The 22,867-nt window shown below is 42.7% G+C and overlaps 1 protein-coding gene across 4 annotated transcripts in view; it reads right to left on the bottom strand.

Moving 5' to 3' along the window:
* The window catches only part of armc9 (armadillo repeat containing 9), a 35,433-nt gene that overhangs the window by 8,332 nt on the left and 4,234 nt on the right, over window positions 1-22,867 (bottom strand). For 2 of the 4 annotated variants that reach the window (XM_079470859.1, XM_079470858.1), the window contains exons 10-24: window positions 22,440-22,475; window positions 20,127-20,161; window positions 14,255-14,366; window positions 13,009-13,101; window positions 12,379-12,469; window positions 12,112-12,235; window positions 11,719-11,858; window positions 11,445-11,521; window positions 10,649-10,723; window positions 9,937-10,027; window positions 9,659-9,723; window positions 9,344-9,442; window positions 9,019-9,125; window positions 7,190-7,326; window positions 4,882-4,990 (exon numbers count right to left, since the gene is read on the bottom strand). In XM_079470859.1, the coding sequence (XP_079326985.1) occupies window positions 4,882-4,990; window positions 7,190-7,326; window positions 9,019-9,125; window positions 9,344-9,442; window positions 9,659-9,723; window positions 9,937-10,027; window positions 10,649-10,723; window positions 11,445-11,521; window positions 11,719-11,858; window positions 12,112-12,235; window positions 12,379-12,469; window positions 13,009-13,101; window positions 14,255-14,366; window positions 20,127-20,161; window positions 22,440-22,475 (1,391 nt within the window). The remainder of the gene's footprint in view (window positions 1-4,881; window positions 4,991-7,189; window positions 7,327-9,018; window positions 9,126-9,343; window positions 9,443-9,658; window positions 9,724-9,936; window positions 10,028-10,648; window positions 10,724-11,444; window positions 11,522-11,718; window positions 11,859-12,111; window positions 12,236-12,378; window positions 12,470-13,008; window positions 13,102-14,254; window positions 14,367-20,126; window positions 20,162-22,439; window positions 22,476-22,867) is intronic. The other 2 variants (XM_079470860.1, XM_079470861.1) reach the window with 1 other exon arrangement.

Genomic DNA, 22,867 nt, shown 5'->3' with positions numbered 1-22,867 from the left:
CCACCGGACTCGGGACCACCGGACTCGGGACCACCGGACTCGGGACCACCGGACTCGGGACCACCGGACTCGGGACCACCGGACTCGTGACCACCGGACTCGTGACCGCCCTCCGAGACGCCCTCCGAGACGCCCTCCGAGACGCCCTCCGAGACGCCCTCCGAGACGCCCTCCGAGACGCCCTCCGAGACGCCCTCCGAGACGCCCTCCGAGACGCCCTCCGTTGCCTCTTCTTCAGCCGAGCCACCCGCCTGGTAGCCGGCTGCAGGAACGAAGAGAATGGGATGAGCGGCTCGGGATTGGAGGCCTCAAACGAGGACCCCCAAACGAGGGCCCTCCGAGACGCCCTCCGAGACGCCCTCCGAGACGCCCTCCGTTGCCTCTTCTTCAGCCGAGCCACCCGCCTGGTAGCCGGCTGCAGGAACGAAGAGAATGGGATGAGCGGCTCGGGATTGGAGGCCTCAAACGAGGACCCCCAGGATTCCCGTCTCTCTCGCTTGTCAGTGAGACTGGGCGATTGTGGCGAGACTGCAGGGGTTGGTGAGTGGTGCGTGGCGATGCCCACATTCCTGATCTGCAGAGGACCACTCTTGGGTATCGCAACCAGCGGAGATGAGTAAAAGGAGTTCGATGAGGTCGTGGACCACAAACGACCTGTGGCAGCATCACACATAGCGTCGAAATCCAACGGCCTCATCGCCCTCATCTCCAAGCGAGAGAGTGGCTCTCTGAGACTGTTGTTAAACAGCACTGCCAGCTCCTCCTCCCCGAAGAAGCCCTGTCCTGCGATGTCCAGGAACCTCTCCACATAATCATCCACAGTCTCACTTCCCTGGCAAAGGCTGCAGAGGCGGCGGGCCAAGCTAGACCGGTCAGTGTCCATGCTGCCGCTGGGTTCTGTTTTGGCTCGTTTGTTCTATCACGAAACAGGTAGGTGAGAGAAGAACACAAGCGCAGGCAGCAATACGGGGTAACAGTTTTTAATAAAGTAAAACAGAAAACAAAAACCCATGAGGGGGTAAAATACAGGGGGTAACAAAGGCAGCAAAAACAGGAACGGCGGGTAACCAGCTGTAACCAAAAGGACGCTAACGCTGGGATACCGCGTAGGGACAAATCCTCAATAGAGCAGTTACACAGAGCCGTTACCACAAGGTACGAGAACAAACGAGCACAAGACAATAGACAAGAGGGTATTAAATAGGGAGACTAACAAAGGAGATAACGATGGGCAGGTGTGGGTAATGAGACACAGGAGGAAAGCTATACTAGAAACGAGAGGGGCGGGGCCAAATGACGAGACTGGAGAGAACCCATATTATGTCCTGATTGACAATAATATGTTTCTCTCCACATAAAACATGTGGGTCTGTCATGATTCTGCCCCTAGACCAGAAAATCAAGACAAGAGAATGCAGAATCATGACACTGATAATTTCTATGAATATTTTATTGTATATTAATTGTATTAAATTGAATTGAATTAAATTAAACTGCTCGCCAGTTATAGATTACCGGAAGTCACGCTTGGGCCTTATAACCGCCACTGAAATCATTATTTGCTTTGGATGAAAGCATCTGTCGAATGCATATGTGCATGTAAATAGTACTTTAGGATGCTTTAACATTTCTGTTGATTCGGTTACGTTCTGTGCAAAACATTAACTGCCGAAATTATACCAAACATTACTTAATTATACGTTCAAAAATATTTAAGTACCCTACTGCATGTTATTGCCTTTTAATCTTGTAAATAACCAGTAATTTACTGTAGATTTAATTACTACTTTCCTATTAGTACTGTTTTTAAATTCTGTTACTTTCATTAGAATTTAAACACTTTTGCCTGGGGCCTGTACCATGAAGCTGGTTTAGGTGGCTAGCCAGCTATGTTTCGGTTTAGTTTGTGCCAACCCTGGGTTTTATGTACCATGAAAGTAGCTCGGCTTTAATCGGTGTTCGTCGCCATGGTATCTTACGCTGCACGGCTAACCTGCTCCGGGGCAGGCTATGTTCTGGGTTCAAGATCTCAGACTGAAGTTTGACCAATCAGCTGTGAGCCATGAAACATATAGGTGACGTAATTGACTCACAGTGCGTGTTAGAATGTCTAGTTATTTTTTATACTGTTTAATAAAATAAAAATATAAAATCAAATATTGGTTACTATTGTAATGTTAGGATGGCACTCGTAGGAATAAGGACCATACACACGCACGTCTGTGTTAACTCGTAGTCGTCTTTATTAACATTTCACAGGCCATGGCATTACGGATGAACCCCGTACTACTACCGTAGTCCCCGTCTTAAGCGGGCAGTACATAACGTGCAATGATTACCGTAATGACTATCACTACAACTATAAAGGTAAAATCAGATTTTACAGATTTGCTGGCTTTCCCTTACACTCATATGAGATTCAATATACTTACTTATATTCCACTTTTATTGTATCACATGTATTTGCATTGGATTTTTTACATTCTTGTCTGTGGTGCAGAACATCTAGGAACACGTTCAGTTTCACTGTATAAGAACATTTTTCTTTGTCCTCAACCGTAGTTTTTATTAAGGCTTCAATGAAAAGACTGACCCTGGTTAATGGCGCAAAGTCTATTAAATGTAAAGGCTTATGTATTCTGTTGTAAAAGCAGGCCGTTTTATTAAGTGTAATTCTTATATTTTCTTCCGCTTCTCTGTGTTGCAGAACACACCGCTATTTTATAATTCTGAGCTCCGTTGTCTTTCTGCAAAAAAATAAACTAGTTTTTTTCTGCAGAGCATCATATCAGACTAAAAGGAGACCAACATGCAACCAGTCCGCGTTATTTTTTGGGTAACTTGTTTGACATGAACCATCAGTACACGGTGCATGTTTCATTGATTTTAAACACGTAAGATGTCAGAGTTTACAATGCAGACGCGGTGTGGTGTCATTTGCCTGTCAGTGTCAAAATAGCCGTTTACAGCTTTAACAAATTTGTAAGTTCAGAAATATATGAGAATGAACTTTATGTGCACGCGACTCCTCTCATGTGTACTCGGAAGGGAAATGATGAAGCAGATGTAAGGTTAACTTTCTTGCTTCTGCTGCCTGAATGGATGTTTTTTGTCCGCACGCAGGTTAAAATTGCAATATGCGGGAGCTTCAATGAACTTTGTTGTAATATTTCTGTACCCATGCCTTACATAAAAAAAGTTGCCCGCAAGGACACGGACCCCTTGTAGTTCCACCGAGGACCCCGCGGATCCTGTTTGCCGTAGGCCTACAGCACTACAGTAAATGTGTGTACTATATAGTCGTTTAATTTAACATTAACTCAATCAGCAGTGTTTCTGAAACACTTCTCTCTTGCGTAGACAGCAGAAACATATCACTCCATGGCTGAAATTCAATTTTGTGTTCATATTGTGGAAATCGCTTTATCCATTTATAATGCGATTGGTTTAGCCATGCAAACTAATCTTAGCTTCAGGATCAAAGCTTGAGTTGACAAAGAAACTCCATGAGCTGCTTCATGGTACCAACAAAGCTTGATCACGTTGGTTTGGTTTTGTCAACCCAAAACTAATCCTGTAACCCTGAGTTTGTTCAGCTACATTCATGGTACAGGCCCCTGGTTTCAAAGACAAAGCTTAAGGTTAGTCCCAGACTAAAATCAATGTTTTGAGCGGTCTTAAGTAAAAATAACATAAAATATATCTGTGCCATTGTTTTGTTTCAAGATGCACACCAGTAATGTTTCATTTCCCAATGTATTTTTATGAAAGGGATCCTAATTTAACTAAGTTATAGTCCTGGGTTAAGTTTAGCCTTGTCTGCGAAACCTGGCCTTTGACGTTTGAGATTCAAAATGAGCTAGAAGAGACTCTTATATTTTTATAATATACTATATAATATAGACCTTATGTTTAAAGCAAAATTGTAAATTCATTCTACAGTAAGTTACTGGCAACCTGCTTCAGAACATTTAATAGTGTAGCATTTATAGCAGCTTTATTAGCGTTATTATTGAGGTACAGTAGGTAACTATAAACCAAAAAGCAGTGTGACTTGCTCAGAATTCAAGTGTTTGTGTTACTCAAATGGTTGCTTTGCCAAAACGTAACGGGCTCGATTCCCAGGAAACACAAGGAAAACGCAATGCATACTACACTTGTTTTGGCAATTTTGGGAATATAATGTGACAATATGAAGCATTCACGGATAAATATGCTTGTTTTCACACACATGCGTAGTGCACATTTTAGCTCTTAAAAATAAGACACTTTGTCTGCCAAATCCATATATGTAAATGTTCACTTTTATCCAAAGCAATTTACAGAACATTGAATATACACATTTTAAAAGTATGTGTGTTGGTTGGGAATCAAACCCATGACCTTTGCACTGCTAACGCAATGCTCTACCAAATGATCTATAGTAACAGATGAAGATTTCAACATTTACTCGATTAGATGGCAGTATAATACAGAAGAATGTGGACAATACGTGTTCAAACGTTCATAACATTCATAGGGCTATAGGAATCAGATGGGGATTTTGGGAGGGAAGGGACTTGAATCAGCCCTTTGTTTAGCAGCTGTTTGAAACTCATGTCAGCGGCAATGCTGACTCAAGGTTCGATGCCTCGCTCCCACCCCCAAATTCCTTTGGTCTCTTTCCAGCTCACTGCCCTCCAGAGCAAAGTTACAGCATATACGCCTCGATAACACCGGATCCCTTGAACCTTTACATTTTAGATGTGCCATGCCACAGTGAGCAAGGAATGTCACACTGGGTTCCTTAAAACTTCTGCTAGCACAGTGACACAGTGGTGAAAGATCCAAAGATGGGCAACACTGAAATGAAACCCAAAAACTAATACACAGCTAACCCACCTGTAGGAGTGGCCATTGGAATCATCCTGGCCTGGCGGAGGGATGCATCTTTCTGGGGATCCTGCAAGCCCCGACTCCACCGAGGAGCGCCAGCATTCTGAATCTGTGGCTGGATGGAGAAAAAGGGAACAGATGTCAAACACGCATCTTGCACACGACTGACATCATTAACATACATACGCTGCGAGAGCTGCTCGCTTTCGCAGGGACGTGCGGCGCTTTCTAGGACAGAGGTGCCACATGGTTGCCAATCACGTCGAAAATGACTAATAAAAGAGCTTGAGCAAAAGTCACTGCAGGGAAAAACAAAAGATGAAAATTATGAAAAAGGATGAAAATATTATATAAATGCAATTAAGACCGAATTGCATAAGGCCACAAACACACGTGGTAAGGAGTTTTTGAGCACCTCAATTTAATAAATATGTAAATACTCCGATAAGTCTGATGTTCTGTAGAAACGTGTCTAATTCTTTTGGTTAAAAAAAAAATTGACAATGAACCTTAGTTGCACCCTTACGTGCCAAGGTAATTTGTCAACGGGCCATCAACAACCCAGAAAGATCTGCAATCTCAACGTTTCAAAAGGGGATTTTTTTTTTTACAAAATAAACTATGTGACAGCAAAAAGATTCATTTTCTAATGCCTGCAATGCTCTGATTTAAACTGTATAACAGAACTATTGTAAGCAAGCTTGTCAAATAAACATCTTGTAAGATGTGGTGAAATTATACCTCCAATTAGGCCTTTTTGAAGTTTTTATATGAAAGTTTTGCCTTGTGTGCTCAAACATAAATATAATGTATACAACAAAAATGTAGGTTTGGAACAACGAGAGAGTGAATAAATCATGTCAGGATTAATTTTTTTGGGTGAACTATGCCTTTAAGGAAAGATGGTTACCCCATTACTAAAATTCTTGTACAAAAAAAAATTGCAAACCAACATTTGGACCCAAATAAGCTTCACCTGTACCAAAGATAACAAGTGTAACAAATTTTTGTTCTTGGTGCTAATTATTATGGTAATATTTATTTTCATGTAGCATCAATGTTTTAGTGTATAGCACTTTTGTAGCTTATGTCATTAATTGCGAATAAACAATGTTTCCATATTTAAAAAAGTATTTTCCAATTATTATTGTCAGAAAATTCTAGAAATGTCTGTAGCACATGGGAGATGGGATTAAGCGATGATGGGTGACTACGTCTGGTATTTATAAGTCTTTAAAGACAAAAACGATCAAATGTACACTTTACACATAGGAGGTTAAAAAATTATGGGCTTTTTTGTATTCAGCAAGTTAAACTTCATAAAGAAACAGTAAAAATTTAAGCAAAACAACTTTTTTTAATTAGTTTAATTGTGTAATAGATATTAATAAGATTGCCATTACAATGAAGGGGGAATAATACAATGCTCAATATGGCCGCTTGAAAAATGTGATTTTAGTTCAATTAAAGCTTAGCAAACCAAAGTTATGGTAAAGTTTGTGTTTAATTATTGATCAGAAACATGTTATTTAATTCAGCTTTTTGCCATCGAGTTCACAAATATCTGCCTGTTGTCTTGCTTTGATGTAAATAGCTGCCTGGAGGCATTGCAAACATGGGTGCCGAGTTGCACGACTTTCATAAACTGACTTTACCCATTACGAGTGATGGCTTATTCATGCTTAATCTGTGGCATATGTTTATTTTGTGTTAATATGAAACCATGGCAATCCCCCAAATCTGGATTTTATACTCCATTCAAACATCACACAAACATGCTACGAAAACACCATATGAAAAATATATTTATTGATTTTACTATTCATGAAATGTGCCTACCACCACGGTTTTCAAAACGTCAAATCATTCAAAAACTGAAACATTTGTGGCAACACTTTGCTCTTGTCAGTCTTTTGGTGAGATTATGCAAAGGACATGCAAAAAAAACGTCTTTATCATACTTGGACGGTAACATTCTCGGACTAAACCCTGCCTGCAGGCAATGGTAAGCAAATGAAAGTGGTTTCATCAGCTCATGCATCTAAAACAGAATTCAAAGGGCCCAGAAGACACATACCAGATCAAAAGCAACGGAAATTAAATAATTTCAGAGGAAGAACATGCATTAAAGCTGGAACTATGATATCATCCACCTAAAGACTCAAAAAACAGGGCAGACACAGGGCAATAAAAGGTTGAAATGAAATTACGAAAAGGCCAAGGACCAGCTTTCTAAAATTGTAAAAGTAAATCAGTAGAATTATCTTGTTGTGACGAAGGATACATATATTGTGTTAATCAATGCTGTATGTACCCATGGTTTGACGTATGGATTCGGCGGTGCTGAGTCGGCTGCCAGTTCGAGTAGGCGGGCGGGAACTAAAGCGGGACGGGCCGGGGCTGTCTTCACTTCTCCGGGTGCTGAGGGAGTAGACCACGTCCCCAACAGCTCTGCATAGACAGACACGCATTCACAAATTTTACAATATTCCTAAAATATAAGTGGATACACTTCAATTTCAATGGATTACAAACGTAAATGTATGAAATTAATTAATTAAATGTTGGTTTTTATTAAAGCAAATTTTTGTGTAATTAAATTTTTGTGTATATTGTACAATTTATATTGCAGTCTCATAAAAATTGTTTATATTTAAAATCAAATCAAATAAACCAGAATATACATGATCTATATTAGATTCAAGGTCAAAACAAAGACAGTCGCTCAACAAACTCAAGCAATTGTTACAACCGTTCTTATCTCTGATCCAGAAATAATATATCCTAAATTGAGCATCGAGTTGTACATATCCTGTTTAACACATTATTTGACTTGAAGGCAGAACTATTGACTTCTTTCCTCGGCTAATGACAAGGCAGGCAAAGACTTAAAACAGGTTTCAGGAAGAACCTTGCATAATCCCTAAATTCTTTAAACATTTATTATAATGTAATATGACATTGCGAAATAGACACTCAGTCTTCACAGACTTTCTGTGCAATGTTCCTCAATTTACATTTGTAATAAAGCTATTACAATGTAAGTCACATGGGGCAATGCGTTACAATTGGAACACCTTTAAAAGACAAATGAACATTATATGATTATAATTAGGCCAGAGGCGGCAGTCACAGCCATGCTGATATAGAGCCCAATCACATGTCTATGAGGACGATATTTATACAGTTCAGTCCCGCGGCACAAGTGTGTAGATAAACCAGAAACAACACTTGGGTGTCTTCCAAACCCTCCTGTTTTTAAACGAAATGTGGAACTACTTTCTTCTGCCACCAATTCCAGGCCAGCATAACAGTTAAACAAAGCTCCGTTACTGATTCCAAACCGTCACATCTTTAAAATATGCACTGGGCTGCTACAGTGAAGTTATTAGTGAGAAATAAAAAGGCAGGACATGAGTGTGAATAAAAGAGAGCATGTAAAAGGCAATTCACAGAGAATGCGTTATTCCCATTGCATTGAGTACTGTAAATATGCATCAAACAAGTTTAAACACATGCTTTTATTTATTTGACTATTTGACGATTTATATTTATCTTATATTTAGCATAAACTGGTATGTTGTGCATTTACCGATAAATATATAAATAAAAACCTGACATCTGTCATTTAAACAACAACAACAATTTATGCTACATAATAACAACAACCCAAAAACAGATCTTATCTAGGCCTATTTGGCACTAAATATAGAAGGAAGGTGGTAATAATAGCAAACCGCGCCATTGAGCCACCTAAAAACGCTGCAAGCCCTGGGTTCACAACATTAAAAAATTGCATGTAACATTGCATTGACAGTAAGGGATGTGACAACATTATCGATATCATGTTATCCCAATAGTAAAATTGTCTCAATATCATTGTGGTATGAAACGATTGGTCTTCCTGGCCTAAAATAGAGAATGTTAGAAACAAATACACATTTCCCTGTATTTTTCAGGATTACTGTATGAAAGGGGAGTAAATCTCATTGGTTCTTGGGCTTTGTGACGAAATACATGACAACAAGGAACAAGACAAGAAAGAACCAATGGAATTCAATCTCATTTTGGGTGAACTACTCCTTTAATATACCTGAGACGTTGTTTAATTTGTAAATATTCTTCATTAAATAAGGTTCTTACATGGTGTTTTTGTGGGAACTTGGTGTAACCGGCCTCTGCAGGGGCTCATCAATACTTCGAGATGGAGGACATGATCTTCTTTTCATCTTTACCATGTTGGTCATAATCTAAAAATTGAGAGAGAAGTCCTTATTGAAGACATAGCTAAACATATCCAAGTAATATCCAGACACAAGGCTGAGACGGCCAAATTGAGTTTACTGATAAATTAGACATCAGACACGCAATCTGACCTCAAACATTTGGTGGTAAACATTAACACACATGATCATTGATCTAGATAGGGTTTCTATTGTCATATTACAAATAACAACTGTTGGTTTACCCCTAAATACTCTGTTGTAAGTAAAGACTCCCCAGTGAGTTCTTTGGGCTGAGGCTGCAGGACTTCTTCCTTATCAAGGTCTGCCTCCATAACGTCTTCCTGTTATAAAGAGCATACACACATACAACCACAACTATTTCTAAAATGCACAGAGAACATCTGAAATAAGAATTCCTTCATCCGAGGAATTCATGTTACGCAAGTTCATTTTTGGCCCTTAACTCAAAAGGTTGTAAATTAATCTTTGAGCCAAACGGAATCTGCAACATGCAGAGAAATTCTTCGGGCTAGAATCATCTCAAAAGATCGTATTACCTCATCATCATCATCATCATCATCCTCTTCATCATCCGAGTCAAGTTGATGCTGAGGGATGTCCTCTATGTAGAACCAAAGTAAACAAACAGAGAGAACTTAAAATAACATGAATGAACTATAAATCGACTGTAAAAAACTATAGAAATCGTTTTTTTAAATGGTTAGAATAATATAAACAAGTAGTGTTGCGATATAACATGGTTTCAGGTTTCAAATAATATAATTTAGTAATGTATTCAATTTGGTAACGTATTAACTCTTCATGAACATCATACCTGAGTTAAGCTGTTTAATGATGAACTCGATCTGTCTGTTGAGTTCCGGGTTCTCATCTTTCGTGTAACATTGTAAGATTTCCTCCATACTCTGAACACAGCAACAAAATACTTTATTACCCTACAGTATCCATATTCTGTTATAACAGCCACTGTATATGTAAGGTTGTAAAAAGAATTGTTCAGCCATAAAAGAAAAGTCATCATTCACACACTCAACTCAAGTTGTAAATAGCAATAAAGGTTGATTTGCGAGCTCCTAAGGTTTGTCTGGAGTTTGCATGTTATTTAAAAATGAAATTAAAGAGTATTTAAGAGAATAGCTGATTCTTCTTAATGAGTTAGTCACGTCATGCAGCGCCACATCCAGTGTGGACAAAATGTCAAATTAGTGTCTTAGATGCATTTAAATTTACAGAACTCGCAAATTTTAAATGCGAAACTACATCAAACTGGCTTAGAGTTAGGCTATAGATCTTTGTGTGAACGGGCCTTCACTTATATGGAAAAGAGCAGCCAGATATTCTATAAAAATTCACCCATGTTCTATTTAAACTTGAGGTCATAGAGGTTTAGAAGAACTATTTCTTAACATAAGGACATATCAGCTCAGGTACAGTATATATCATCGGTCAATAGTCTGAGACCTGATGTTCAGACAATAATATTTAAGCTGTGCAGAGCTGAGATAAAACTGTGATTTAATACACACCATCTTTCTCGCCTCCTCTCGTATCTCTGGTATGGACAGGATGCTGTACAAAGCTCCGTTCACATAGTACCGGATCTGTGCTCACACATATGTACATGAATACAATGTCAAGAATGACCTTATCTTTTATTGATTTAAATGCTTCAATGCAAAAATAGATAAATACAATGTGCCGACATATGAAGTTCTTTATAAAACTAAAGTTGGAATAGCTTAAGAGTATAGATTTAACAATTTTAAAATCATTATTTTAACATTAAAAGGGTAAAAAAGAAGTAAATTAAAAAAGAAAGAAATAAACAGTAGGTGTTGTACATGTTTAACCATGGCTCTTTATTTGATTTTTTTGCCAATGTAGAGTTAAAGAATTAACAGTTTAAGTAAGTTTCAATATCAAAATTCTTTAATAAATAAACATTTATTATTAAATAAATTAATGAGTTCATCATTAAACAGTAATGTATTTGTATTAGCACCTATTGTACAATGGCTCTTGTATGAGCTTATTGCTCCCTGAATTATTTTTAAGTCGCTTTGGATACAAGCGTCTGCTAAATGACTAAATGTAAATGTTAAATGAATTTGCTTTTGAAGTTATTGAGCATTTGATATAATGGCAAACACTTCGTTACGCATTTAAAAAACGGGGGCGTGAAATTACACTTGCAAGTCAAACAATTTAAACCACAGTTGACAAAAGGCTCATTTCGGTGACGTTGCCATAGGCACTGTATTCACTGTTCAATGACTCAAACATCACACCCTGTTTTCAGCTATTAAGCAACTGGTTGCTCACCTCGTGGTTTTCGTGTCCAAGGAGCTCAGTCAGAACTTTCAGGATCTGCTGGGCCTCTTCTGCACACTTCTGCTTTCCTGTAATGTGAACGGCGTGATAAATGAATGCTGCGATGCTTACGTATGTGCCTTGGCAAATCAAATGAGCAACCAATAAGAAGTGGGTAAAATTACGCAGAAAGTGATGGCGAAATTTTTTATTGCATATAAACAAATTTATTTCATTGACTTACGTAGTTATTAATAATAAAATGGCATTTTGTGTGGCGGTGTACCTTGAGTGCGCAGACAAAGGTTCATGAGCAGAGAGATGGCATATTCCAGCGTGTAGTCAGACAGACAGTCGGAATCGTGAAGCTCTCTGACCAACCAGCCAATCAGACCGTCTCTGATCATAGCCGACTGCTGTACTCGTCTAGACACATCCGAAAACATTCAATCCATTGCACAATTTTTATTTACTATTCTGTTATGTTTATATATTCTCACGCAACTCTGTACTTTGCTAATATTTGTTCAAGCAGAACGTTTTCTGTCTTACATTTGTCGAAGAAAGGGTTTTGAAAATATGGCGAAATTTCAAGGGTCCCGAAACTTTTGACCGATTGAAAGTGTGAACTTAATATAATGTTTATAACTATGCGCACACAATAGGACAAACTGAGTACCTGAGGCTTAGCTTCTGCAGAGCCGCGAGCACATTCTCTCGAGTTACCGATTCTTTCTCTTCCGTCTTCAGACAGTCTAGCAAACACCTCAGTAGAGAAGGTATCTGAGAAAGGTACATGCGGCCTGGGTGTGCAATAATGAATGAGATGACAAAACACAAGACTTCATTAATTAAAAGGAACTTTCCGTCAATGTGAATAATCAAACTACAAAAAGAAAATTCCTTTGGACACCCCGTACTTAGTTGTGTTTAATTTTTTACTCACCATCACACAGAGAGGCAAAGGCGTTGATAAGTCGTGCCATATACTGTTTGACAATCTCATTCTTGGATTTTATGAGATGAAGAACAGTTTTCTGAAAAAAGTAAAGAAAATAATTTGTATATGGTGACTGTTTCCGTTTTTAGTGCATGAAGTATAAACAAGACGAATATAAAAGTGCTGTGAAATATGGGTTTATAAACTGAACAGAGAATAATAGTAAGCACGTGTGCAACCTTAAGACTTACGAAAGAAAGAAAAGTCACATCTGTAATACTGAAACCTGATTGGTTACACCGTGTGTACACCGGTGATGAAACACAACAAAACAATGCATTACAATCCATTATAATTTTACATTTTGTCCACACTGGATGCAGCATGGCAATCCCATTTGAATCGTGCACTGTAAAAAAAAAAAAAAACTTTAATTTTACAGATGTTCTTTTCCAGTGTACGTTGCGTCGCATCGCGTCCAGTGTAGACACGTTGTTACAATCCTGAGAAAAGTACCTCTTTTTTAGCCCTGAGACCACAGATGAATACAGATAACGTCATGGGCTAAAGTAGACTCAAGATAGATAAAAGCCTATCTTTATCAATCTTTGATATGAAATGGGGATTGTAATGCACCTGTTTGGTACTATACCGCTCCAGAAGATCATTGCTGATGAAAGCCTGCAGAACTGTGTCTCTCTGCTCACCATGAAGAGATCGAGTCAACCTCTATACATCCAAAAACACATTGAAGAAAACTCAGTATATGCTATTCAAGAAACAATTTAAGCAACTTAGTTAAACAGAGAGTGCACCAATAAATACAAAATATATTAACTCTCATGTTGTTCAAAACCTGTATAGGATTCTTCTGTGGAAAACTAAATTGTTCTGAGATATTGAGAGTGAGAAATTTCGGTCACACTTAAGAATAGGGACCTATTCTCACTATTTGCTAACCTCTATAAACCCCTAAGTATTGCTTATAAGGTAGATTTTAGGTGTAGGTATTCGGAAGGATTAAGGGATGTGTAGAATAAGGCATGAATATGTGCTTTATGCATACTCACATACAACCAATATGCATGTTAATAAGCAAGTAGTAAATGGTGAATGGGGTCCAGTGTTACATGGTTATCAACCTTTTTCAAAATATCTTCTTTTGTGTTCTGCAAAAAGAGGTCATACAGGTTTGGACTGACATGAGGGTGAATAAATGAATATTTTTATATTTGGTTGAACCATGACAAAAATATTTAGTAACTATAATGAAACTATGGTAAAATTGTGGTTCCTGTGCTAAACTGCAAATACTGTAGTTAAGCAATGTTTACCAAAGTAAAAATATGGTTCATTTTCATAAGGGCTTTTATTGTGATATCAGCATCCTTCATGCAAATTTCAGATAATATGCACACGGAATTGGACACTGAAATAAGAGGAGTTAAAAATTGTTTTATTCTTTGTGATTCCGATCCAATTCCTAACCTTATGATTCCGAATTGAAATTGATATTCGATTTCCAACCATAGTTATAAAGGCATTTGCAGATTCCTCCTACAATTTTAATATAAAACCGTTTAATCCACTACCCCTTTTATCCAATTGTTTAGTTAACGCATATCTCTAAATCACACAATTTGAGAAATTCTTTCATATCCAAGGTTTGATATTCCTTGGGGTTCTGTGTTGACAACATTCTTGCCCTGGAAAACACCACCACCGACTATAATAATCTTAATAATGATACCGTAATGTGATGATGCTTAGTCAGTTTAATAAGGGATCACACAATCTCAAAAGGAATTATGCCAGCTAATACATTAGCATTCTTCAAGATCTCTGGCTTGTTCACTCTTATCATAATTCTGTTTTGAGTTACCCAACGCAAAGCTTGAAGCAGCAAAGCCCTCAGTCTATCTGATCCGTTTAATAAGTCCTTCTTCAACTTTTCATAGTCCAGAGAAGGAAGCAACGGCACATCTTTGGACCTCCTGAGAACACAAAGTAAGGTGTAAGTAAGTTATATACAAGTAAATATACTCAGTGGTCAAATTAAGTATGTAATTATGTTTTAATAAGAGGGTGATAATTAAAGTAATAAGACATAACACAGTTCAAAATAATTTACTGTTGCATTGCAAACAAGTAAAGGCCACATGTTTATTGGCTTGGTGGCCTTAAGTGTTTATAGCATCATGTTAGCTTTTTACTTCTACCGATTGGATTTCGCTTTCAAAAGTAACACATTTTGTGTACATTTATAAAGATTATCTTGATTGACAAATGTGTAAACATCATAAACCTTTGTTAACCACAGAGCTTTTTTTGCGATCTTCCAAAAGTCTATGGGAAAAATGCATAGGTTTTCGATCGAGGGACCCAGCGGGAACCTTACTTCCGGTTTAGCCTATCCAGGATCCATTTAAATCCAAGCTTTCTTAATAATTGGTTATGTAGTGGTTAAATATTAGCAGAAATGCTCAAACGGACGTAAAGAATGACCAATAAGAATGATTTATGAAATAAACCTTTTTTTTCACGATTTGCATAATACATTTGATATTATTCCCAAATTGTTTTGTGGGATGGTAAAGGAGAATATACAAATCTCTTTGCATCTCATCTGTGGAACGATCTGACTTTACATGTATAACGTCTCGGTTACGTATGTAACCTCTGTTCCCTGATGGAGGGAATGAGACGTTGTGTCGAACCGACAGATGGGGTTCGCCCCTGAGAACCTATCATCTTCTGACTATTTTGAAAAGGCCAATGAAATTGGCGAATGAAATTTGCATGCCGGGCTCCGCCCCCGGATATCTGGGTATAAAAGGGGAGCCGGCGTGCTCATTCATTCACCTTTTGTGCTGAGGAGCCTGAGAGCATCTCACGACTGCTGCAGCGGACGGCTAGTGTTGTGGCATGAGGGAACAGAGGTTAAATACGTAACCGAGACGTTCCCTTTCTGTCGGTCTCTTGACGTTGTGTCGAACCGACAGATGGGGTTCCTATTGAAAACGCCACAGCACTAGGCCGCGTCACAATCTCTAGCAAAGCGACGTTGACCGGCCTGGGCAAGCCACACGTGAGCGCTATCACAAAATTTGTAACCTTCCAGTGGGCAGGCAGGGGCTCCCAGAGCTTTTGGCAAAGATGAGTAGCCCCTGCCGTCGGCCACCACAGACGGAGGCCTTGTTTCTCTAAGCGAGAAGCCGTCCGGTACCGTAGGGCTACTGGGTAAGCGCTGTTCCCTCAATGTGGACGTGCGCTACGGAGACCACTTCCCACCATAGGGGGGAATAAAGTGGAGACACCAACATGGTCTCACCAAATAGGGGAGAACTCATGGGAGGTATGAGCGGAATGCCGCAAGGTGGATGTCCACCTGGGGGAGGTCATGGGTTGCCACGAGGGGAACCATCTCATGACGACATCTCAGACGGAACCACCCTCGTGGGGGGTTACTACGTGTGGGGCACTAGGTCCGGTTAGAGCTGTAATATATGTAATAACTCAGCTTGATACCCGGCCATAGGCGGCAGGGCTGCTCCGCCGAGTCCGCTGCCCTGAGTGCTTATTGATGGACGGACGGACTGCCTATTCTTCACCCTTGGGGAAAGAAGGGAGGCAGCCCATAGCGCACTGATCCACCTAAGAAGGGGAATGGCGCTATGCGCAGGCGTACGCCCTACGACCGCTGGTCTCACTGTTGGCAAGACTCGAGCTGCCGGTTCCCCACGGAGGTTGCAAGCCTCTGCGAGGTATAGCGTAGCCCAACCCGCAACTCTACAGATGTCTGCCAGAGAGGCGCACTGAGCCGGTGCCCACGAGGAGGCCACACCCAAAGCAGAGTGTACCGTCACTCAAATGTGCACGGGCTAGGATGGGCACGCCGTAGTAACGGCGTGTGCGATCCAGCGCGACAACTCTCCTCACCCTCTGGATGGACTCGAGCCCCAGCAGTAGAGCCAACCCCCCTCGCAGGACGAGGAAGGGGGCTCTCCAAAGGGCCCGAAAAAAGGGGACCCAAAGGTCCACCTTAAGGCCCCAAGAGGGTACGGGGCGCGGACGAGGCCTTAGCCCCTCGCGCCCTAGAGGAACCTAATAATCAGGTCATGCCGCCCCAGAGGCTCACCAGCAACTGGTACGTGATAACCGCGATAGCGGGTACCCACGCTCCAATGTGGAAGGGAAAATTACTCCCCAGCCTCTCCTGCAATAGGACAGCACGTTCCTGAGCGAGCAATTCTGCGGGTCTTCTTCTCGAGAAGATCACCAGGACAAGAAGGGGCGCCACTTAAAGGCATCCAGCCTTGTGGGAATGGCCCTTGCCTGAGTGATAGTCTCCACCACTGAGGGGGGTAGATCATCCAGGAACTCCTCGTCCCATCCGGAGCCAGACCCAGAGGTCTGGCTCGACTGCCACAACGTGCCCATCCCCTGCGAGTAGGGCCCTTCACCAGGGGATTTGGCCAGGGGGAGTTGTCGTCAGGAGTAGTAGCTCCGAGGACCAAGTGTAGTTGGGCCCGTAAGGCGCAACTAGCAGCCCTTGATATTCCCTTCCCAGACCTTGCACAGGACCTGCGCAATGGGGCTCACTGGGGGGAAGGCATACTTCTGCTTGTCCCGCAGCCAGCTGTGCGCTAGGGCCTCCGTGTCGAGGGGGGGGGCCTCGACCAGGGAGTGCCCAGCGGTACTGGGTGGTGTTGAGGGAGGCAACAGGTCCCCCTGTGCCGCCCAAACCACACCCAAGCTGGCCCGCAGGGGTGGAGTCGTCACTTCCCACAAGGTGTCAACTGACGAGAGAGCGCTTGGCTGTCTGGTACAGGACACCCGGTGGGCGTGTGACATGCAGGGGCTTTGCCACCTGCTGTCTCCACCAGGGGTGGAGTCGTCACTTCCCACGAGGTGTCACTGACGAGAGAGCGCTTGGCTGTCTGGTTCAGGACACCCGGTGGGCGTGTGACATGCAGGGGCTTTGCCACCTGCTGTCTCCACGGGAGGAGGCGTTTGGGCGAGTTGCGATGACTGCAGCGAGCGAATGTCACCCTGGGGTTTAGTACGCTACGCTGGTTGTGCTGTCCGGGCCAGTGTGCTGGCTCTGCACGAGAGGCTGTAGCCTCATCAGTGCAAGCAGGACAGCTAGCAACTTCAGGCAGTGATATGCCAACGCAGGTGGGGGCCCGTCCAGCGACCCGACACTGCACGCCCGTTGCACACTGCACCCGCACCCCGTAGGGAGGCGTCTGTCGTTACCACGACCGGCCTCAAGACCTGCCCGGGGTTAGGATGCGACCGCAGCAGGCGTAATGACGACACGCCTACTGCCAGTGCGCCACGCTCTCCAGGGAACTCGTCTCTGTAGTCAGTGCTGTAGCGGTCCCATGTGCATCAACACGAGGGGGACAGGCCACCCCCGAGGACACCATGCCCAGGAGCCTCTGAAACTGATTTCAGGGTACCGCTGGCTGCTGCCTGAAAGTTCAAGCAGCTCAGCACTGACTGTGCGTGCTCGAGAGCGAGTCACGGAGACAGTGTCGAGTTCCCCACCTGGAAAAAGGGAGCTCCGCGCCAGGGAGAGCTGTTCTTTTTCCCGGCACTCCCAGCCACCGTGATGGTTTGAAATGCTAACCAAGCACCCAGGGACCTCACAGGGGGGCTACGATCTGCTTCATCAACCCGCAGGGGTTGGTTCAATGACTAGCAGTGCTGGTCCCACCCGGGGGGGAACAGCTCCGCTAAATCACCTGCCAGGCGATGGTGCAACTCGATGCACCGTCGAAGCGAGAGTGCTGAGGGCTGCTTTTTACTCGCCATTGCGTGCCGCCACAACGCAACGTCGAGTTAACGAACACCATCTTTCAGAGGGTGAGAGCGGCTGCAAATGGGACCCAGAGAGAGACCTCTCCTTGTGAGAAGGCGGGCACCAGGCCCCCGGAGGGGCCCAGAAGGTGTCGGGACGCGGCAGGGACCGCCCCAGTCCGATCATCCAGCGCCAAAGGCTGGATCGGGCCCGATGGTTCAATCTCTCTAGGTGGTCCTTCTCTCGACGTCTTCCTCCGGGGGGCCACCTGCGGGGGCACGAGAACCGGAATCGACGCTGGAGAAGGCCGGGGCTGCTGGGGGGCAGACCACGTGCGAGACCTCGACGGCGGAAAGGCGGCCCGGTCACAGCAGGTCGGTCTGTTTTTACACTGTCAAAAAGGCTGCTGGAGCAGTCCTTGACAGCGCCCCCAATCAGCTGACCTTGCGAGAGGGGAGTCAGGAAAGTGACCTTTCTCGACATCGCCCACCTGCGCAAGATTGCGTCCGAGGTGTCTCTCCGGGCCACTGATGTGTACATCGTCCGACCCAGCCTGCGCTGTTACTGCAGTCCCCGGAGGGCCAGTCGGTGGCGGCACTACTTGGGTCGGTCTTTCCCCGTGGGGCTCTCTTTAGCGCCCTGGCCTGCAGGATGGCCATGGCATAAGAGTGGTGGCAGCTTGGCCCACGGCACTGCCAGCCTCAACACCAGAGATGTCGAGACCTTACATGCCCTGGACGGTGAGTCTAGGTCAAGCTCCCCAGGTGGCCGCCGTCCGTGGATACCCGCAACTGCATGCTCCACCCAGGGTGCATTGACATAGTCCCTAGCTGCCTCCCCGCCCCGAGGAAAGAGAGGCCAATAGAGTCAGCTAGACGGAAGCGCGCCGAAGGGGGCGCTCCAGGTCTTACTGAACTCCTTATGCGCCTCGGTAAAACTCGGCACTTGAGCCGGGCACGGCTTGGAGTCGCGCCCGGACCCAATGTGCGAAGTACCCAGCCGCGAGCGCCAGGGCTGCGGTGCACCGCAAGCCGACACTCACGGCCGTCCGAGCGAGCATGGCTGACATCTTATCGTCTGCTCTCACCTGTGCTCGACCTCCCGAGGGAGGGAGCTTCAGGGAATCGCCAGAGTCTGATGCCGGCAGGTCGCGCTCCGATGTTGCAGGGACACCTCACCTCCACGGCTCGTGTCAGAGTGCGTGACTGAGGAATAAGACGGCTTAGGACCATCTTCGGGGAACTGCTAAACAAGCGAGCAGTTCCGGATTAACAAGCGAGCAGTTCCGGATTGACGGATTAACGCTCACGATAATCCCCACATCACCCTCGTTGCTCGCCGCCGCTGACGGCAGAGCCGTAGCCGCTGCGATCACAGAACGGGAAGCAGACGAGGTGGTGGGTGGATCTTGAGAGAACACAGCCACCGTGACTCAACGTCTGAATAGCCATCCGCCCGCAGTGCCGGCAGGACGAATCCACGAGGCTGCCACAGTGGTCGGACCCCCGAACACCTGCGGCAACCACCGTGTCCGTCCCCATCCTCGATGAGTGTACCGCACCCAAGAGATCAGCGGGCAATGTCACGCTGAAGAAATTGCTCTTTTAGAAAAACACCTCTGGAACTGCCAGGACGCCCAGGGGAATCTCCGCTGCACCGCGTCGTAGAATTCGGCAATTCGTAGAATGTCATCAGATGCGAAGGCTACGAAGAACAAAAGGTGAATGAATGAGCACGCCGGCTCCCCTTTTATACCCGGATATCCGGGGGCGGAGCCCGGCATGCAAATTTAATTCGCCAATTTCATTGGCCTTTTCAAAATAGTCAGAAGATGATAGGTTCTCAGGGGCGAACCCCATCTGTCGGTTCGACACAACGTCGAGAGACCGACAGAAAGGGAACAACCTATTTCAGTTCAGATAAATATTTTATACTTCAGCACACTTACTGAGGTGCGACCGACGCCCGCAGCATTGAGGATGCCTAAATAAATAAAAAACACAATACAAAATTCAACATTAACAGAAACAATGTCAATACCAGCTGGATCTGTAAGTTTGTAAGTTGATTTAAATATTGTAAGTTAAATTATTAGTCGGTTATTCAATGGGACCAGGATAATATTAGTATGTGAGTTGTTGCAGCAAGGCACTAGCATGCGTTCTAAAACAGTTGTAACCGCATGCAGACTGTGGGACGACGTGTTTGTTACCCTCCAAAAAAAGCGGGGGTGGGAGTTTACAAGTGAAATTCCCCTTTGTCATAATAGTACTGCACCTGCGGATCTGGTTTCTGACAGAACTAATGAACACAAAAAACCTTTTTCCAAGGGGGGTTTGGTTGGCCGGGTGGGCTGAGGTAGGCTATATTGAAACCTAACAAGGCCTGTGTGTGCACAGGTTCAGGTAAATTATTTTGTATCATTTGAAGTAATGGTGACATTCGCAATGTTGTTTTTGTTCTGTAAAGATGTGGGATACATAAACATCCTTTTCTGAAGAACTCTAAATGTCACTGGTAAATGGTTTACTAGAAAACGTCCAACTAGTTGTGTTACAGACCTGGGACATTCTTAAGTTTAATGAATCTTAAGTGTTTGCTGAAATTATTTGCAGTCCGGCTGCATATATAACTTTCGCAATTGTACAGGTTTGCAGATACAAAGTACATCCTGGTAGTCTAGGGTTTCAGGATGGGGGTTTATGTCAAGACTGTATAAACACTAAAACATTGTATAGCATCGTGTTTACATTGATCTATTTGGTCACTTCTTTGCACAAAGCATATTGCGTAGCAACTTATTTACCTGCAAACTTCATTTTCGCCTGTAAACCAAGGCCCATGATAAATGGTACAGATGGTAATTCCAGCTCATTGAATGGGATTCATAAATTTGGCAACTGACAATGAGCATAAAATGTCATAAACTTTCCGGTTCTCAGGTCACCAACTGTGATCAATCTTCCCAAGCAACGATTCACATGTTTTTAGCTAGCTATCTGTGGATAATTGTGTCATAATTTACTCACCCTCCTATCATTTCAAACCTGTTTGACTTTCTCCTGACCGCCTGAACACAAAAGAAGATATTTTTTCAGAAACAGCGACGGCACACATTCACCGGCATTGGTTTTGCGTCCATACAATAGAAGTGAATGGCCGCTGCCGCTTTTCTGTTAACAACTTTTTTCAAAATAGCTTTGTCTGTGTTTTATGGAAGAAAGAGAGTCATATGGGTTTAAAATGGGTGAGTCAAATTATGATGTAAATTTCATATAAGGGGTGAACTACCACTGATAGTTCATCCAAAAATGAAAAATCACCCCCTCAGGTTGTTTCAAACCTTTGTAAGGAAAACATTTTTTTGTTCCAATGAACAGAGAGAAAGTTTGGAAAAATGTTAGCATTCCACTACCCTAAAATTGTGTATTTTTTGTTCTGTTGAAGACAAAATAACATATTTTGAAACATTAAAGAAAATAAGGAGTTCTCCGGAAACTTTGACTACCATTTCTTCAAATGATAGTAGTCAATGATGTCCCGGAACTGAAAATGACTAACATGCTTTCACATATCTTTCTTTGTGAACAAAGTACAGGTATACATGTATGAAATTACATGAGAACGAGTAGATGATGAGAGAATTTTCATTTTTGGATGAACTATCGCTTTAAGGCCCGTTCACACCAAGAAAGATATATACTGAACTATAAAGTTAACTATAACAATATCTAAATTAGCATCGACACCAGTTGACAATACTTTTATTCTAATCTTGTGCAATGCAATCTTATATTGTATATGCATAAGCCCTTTAAATTAAAATTTATTTTAATGGGCTGTCAAAGTTTCAGCGTACATTAATCTGGAAACTGTGCTTCTGTCTTTCAACGGTTTATCAAATTTAATCTTAATAATTATAGTTTATAGTAATAATTATTTTCCTTAGTGTGAACAGGCCTTTAAGCTATCGCAAATGTCTCTGTTAAACTACTTTTGGCTTTATATGGTTCAAGCCATATAAAGATACACATAGAGGTTTTATAAACAAGCAGGACACGAATACTAACCAGTCCGTTTTTCTTTTAGTGAAGCATTCTTAGACTGAACATGCAGCTCATGAGACTAGAACCATCTAATGGGAACTAAAATGTTTTCGGGACGAAATACTATGGAACAAATGTAAAGGGGGAAGAAGACAAGCAGGGCTGATGGATTGACGTGCAAGACCAAAGAGGCGATGAAACATTCAGCAACTTACATATCCATCATCATAAGGGCTCATAGAGTAATATCCCTTTACAGAAAGATGGTCAGACGCACAACAAACACACAGGAACATATGATTGAGGACACACAAGTTACAAAAGCATGTTGAATACCTAATACTGGGGCCACACCAAATGATAATCGGGCCGAGAGAATTTGCGAGATTTCCTGCATGTGTTCACTGTCAGGACTCTGTTTGAAAATCGGTTTGTGTGGTGTGCTTTCTTCATCACATCACGGCGCACCACACATTATAGCAGCAAAATTATTAAATCTAGGATTTTTTCTCCTCATGTTTGTGATCTCTCACTGTTTAAAACTCTTTTGGTGTGGCCCAAGCATAAACAATCTTGGCAAAGCTATACATCAGTGCCTATTTATAGACCATTTCATCTGACGCCACGCCGGGACTGCAGTTAA

Source organism: Barbatula barbatula, assembly GCF_947034865.1.
Source record: "Barbatula barbatula genome assembly, chromosome: 13".
In the NCBI taxonomy this organism is placed as follows: Eukaryota; Metazoa; Chordata; class Actinopteri; order Cypriniformes; family Nemacheilidae; genus Barbatula; species Barbatula barbatula.
This window is presented reverse-complemented; position numbering and strand designations above follow the sequence as displayed.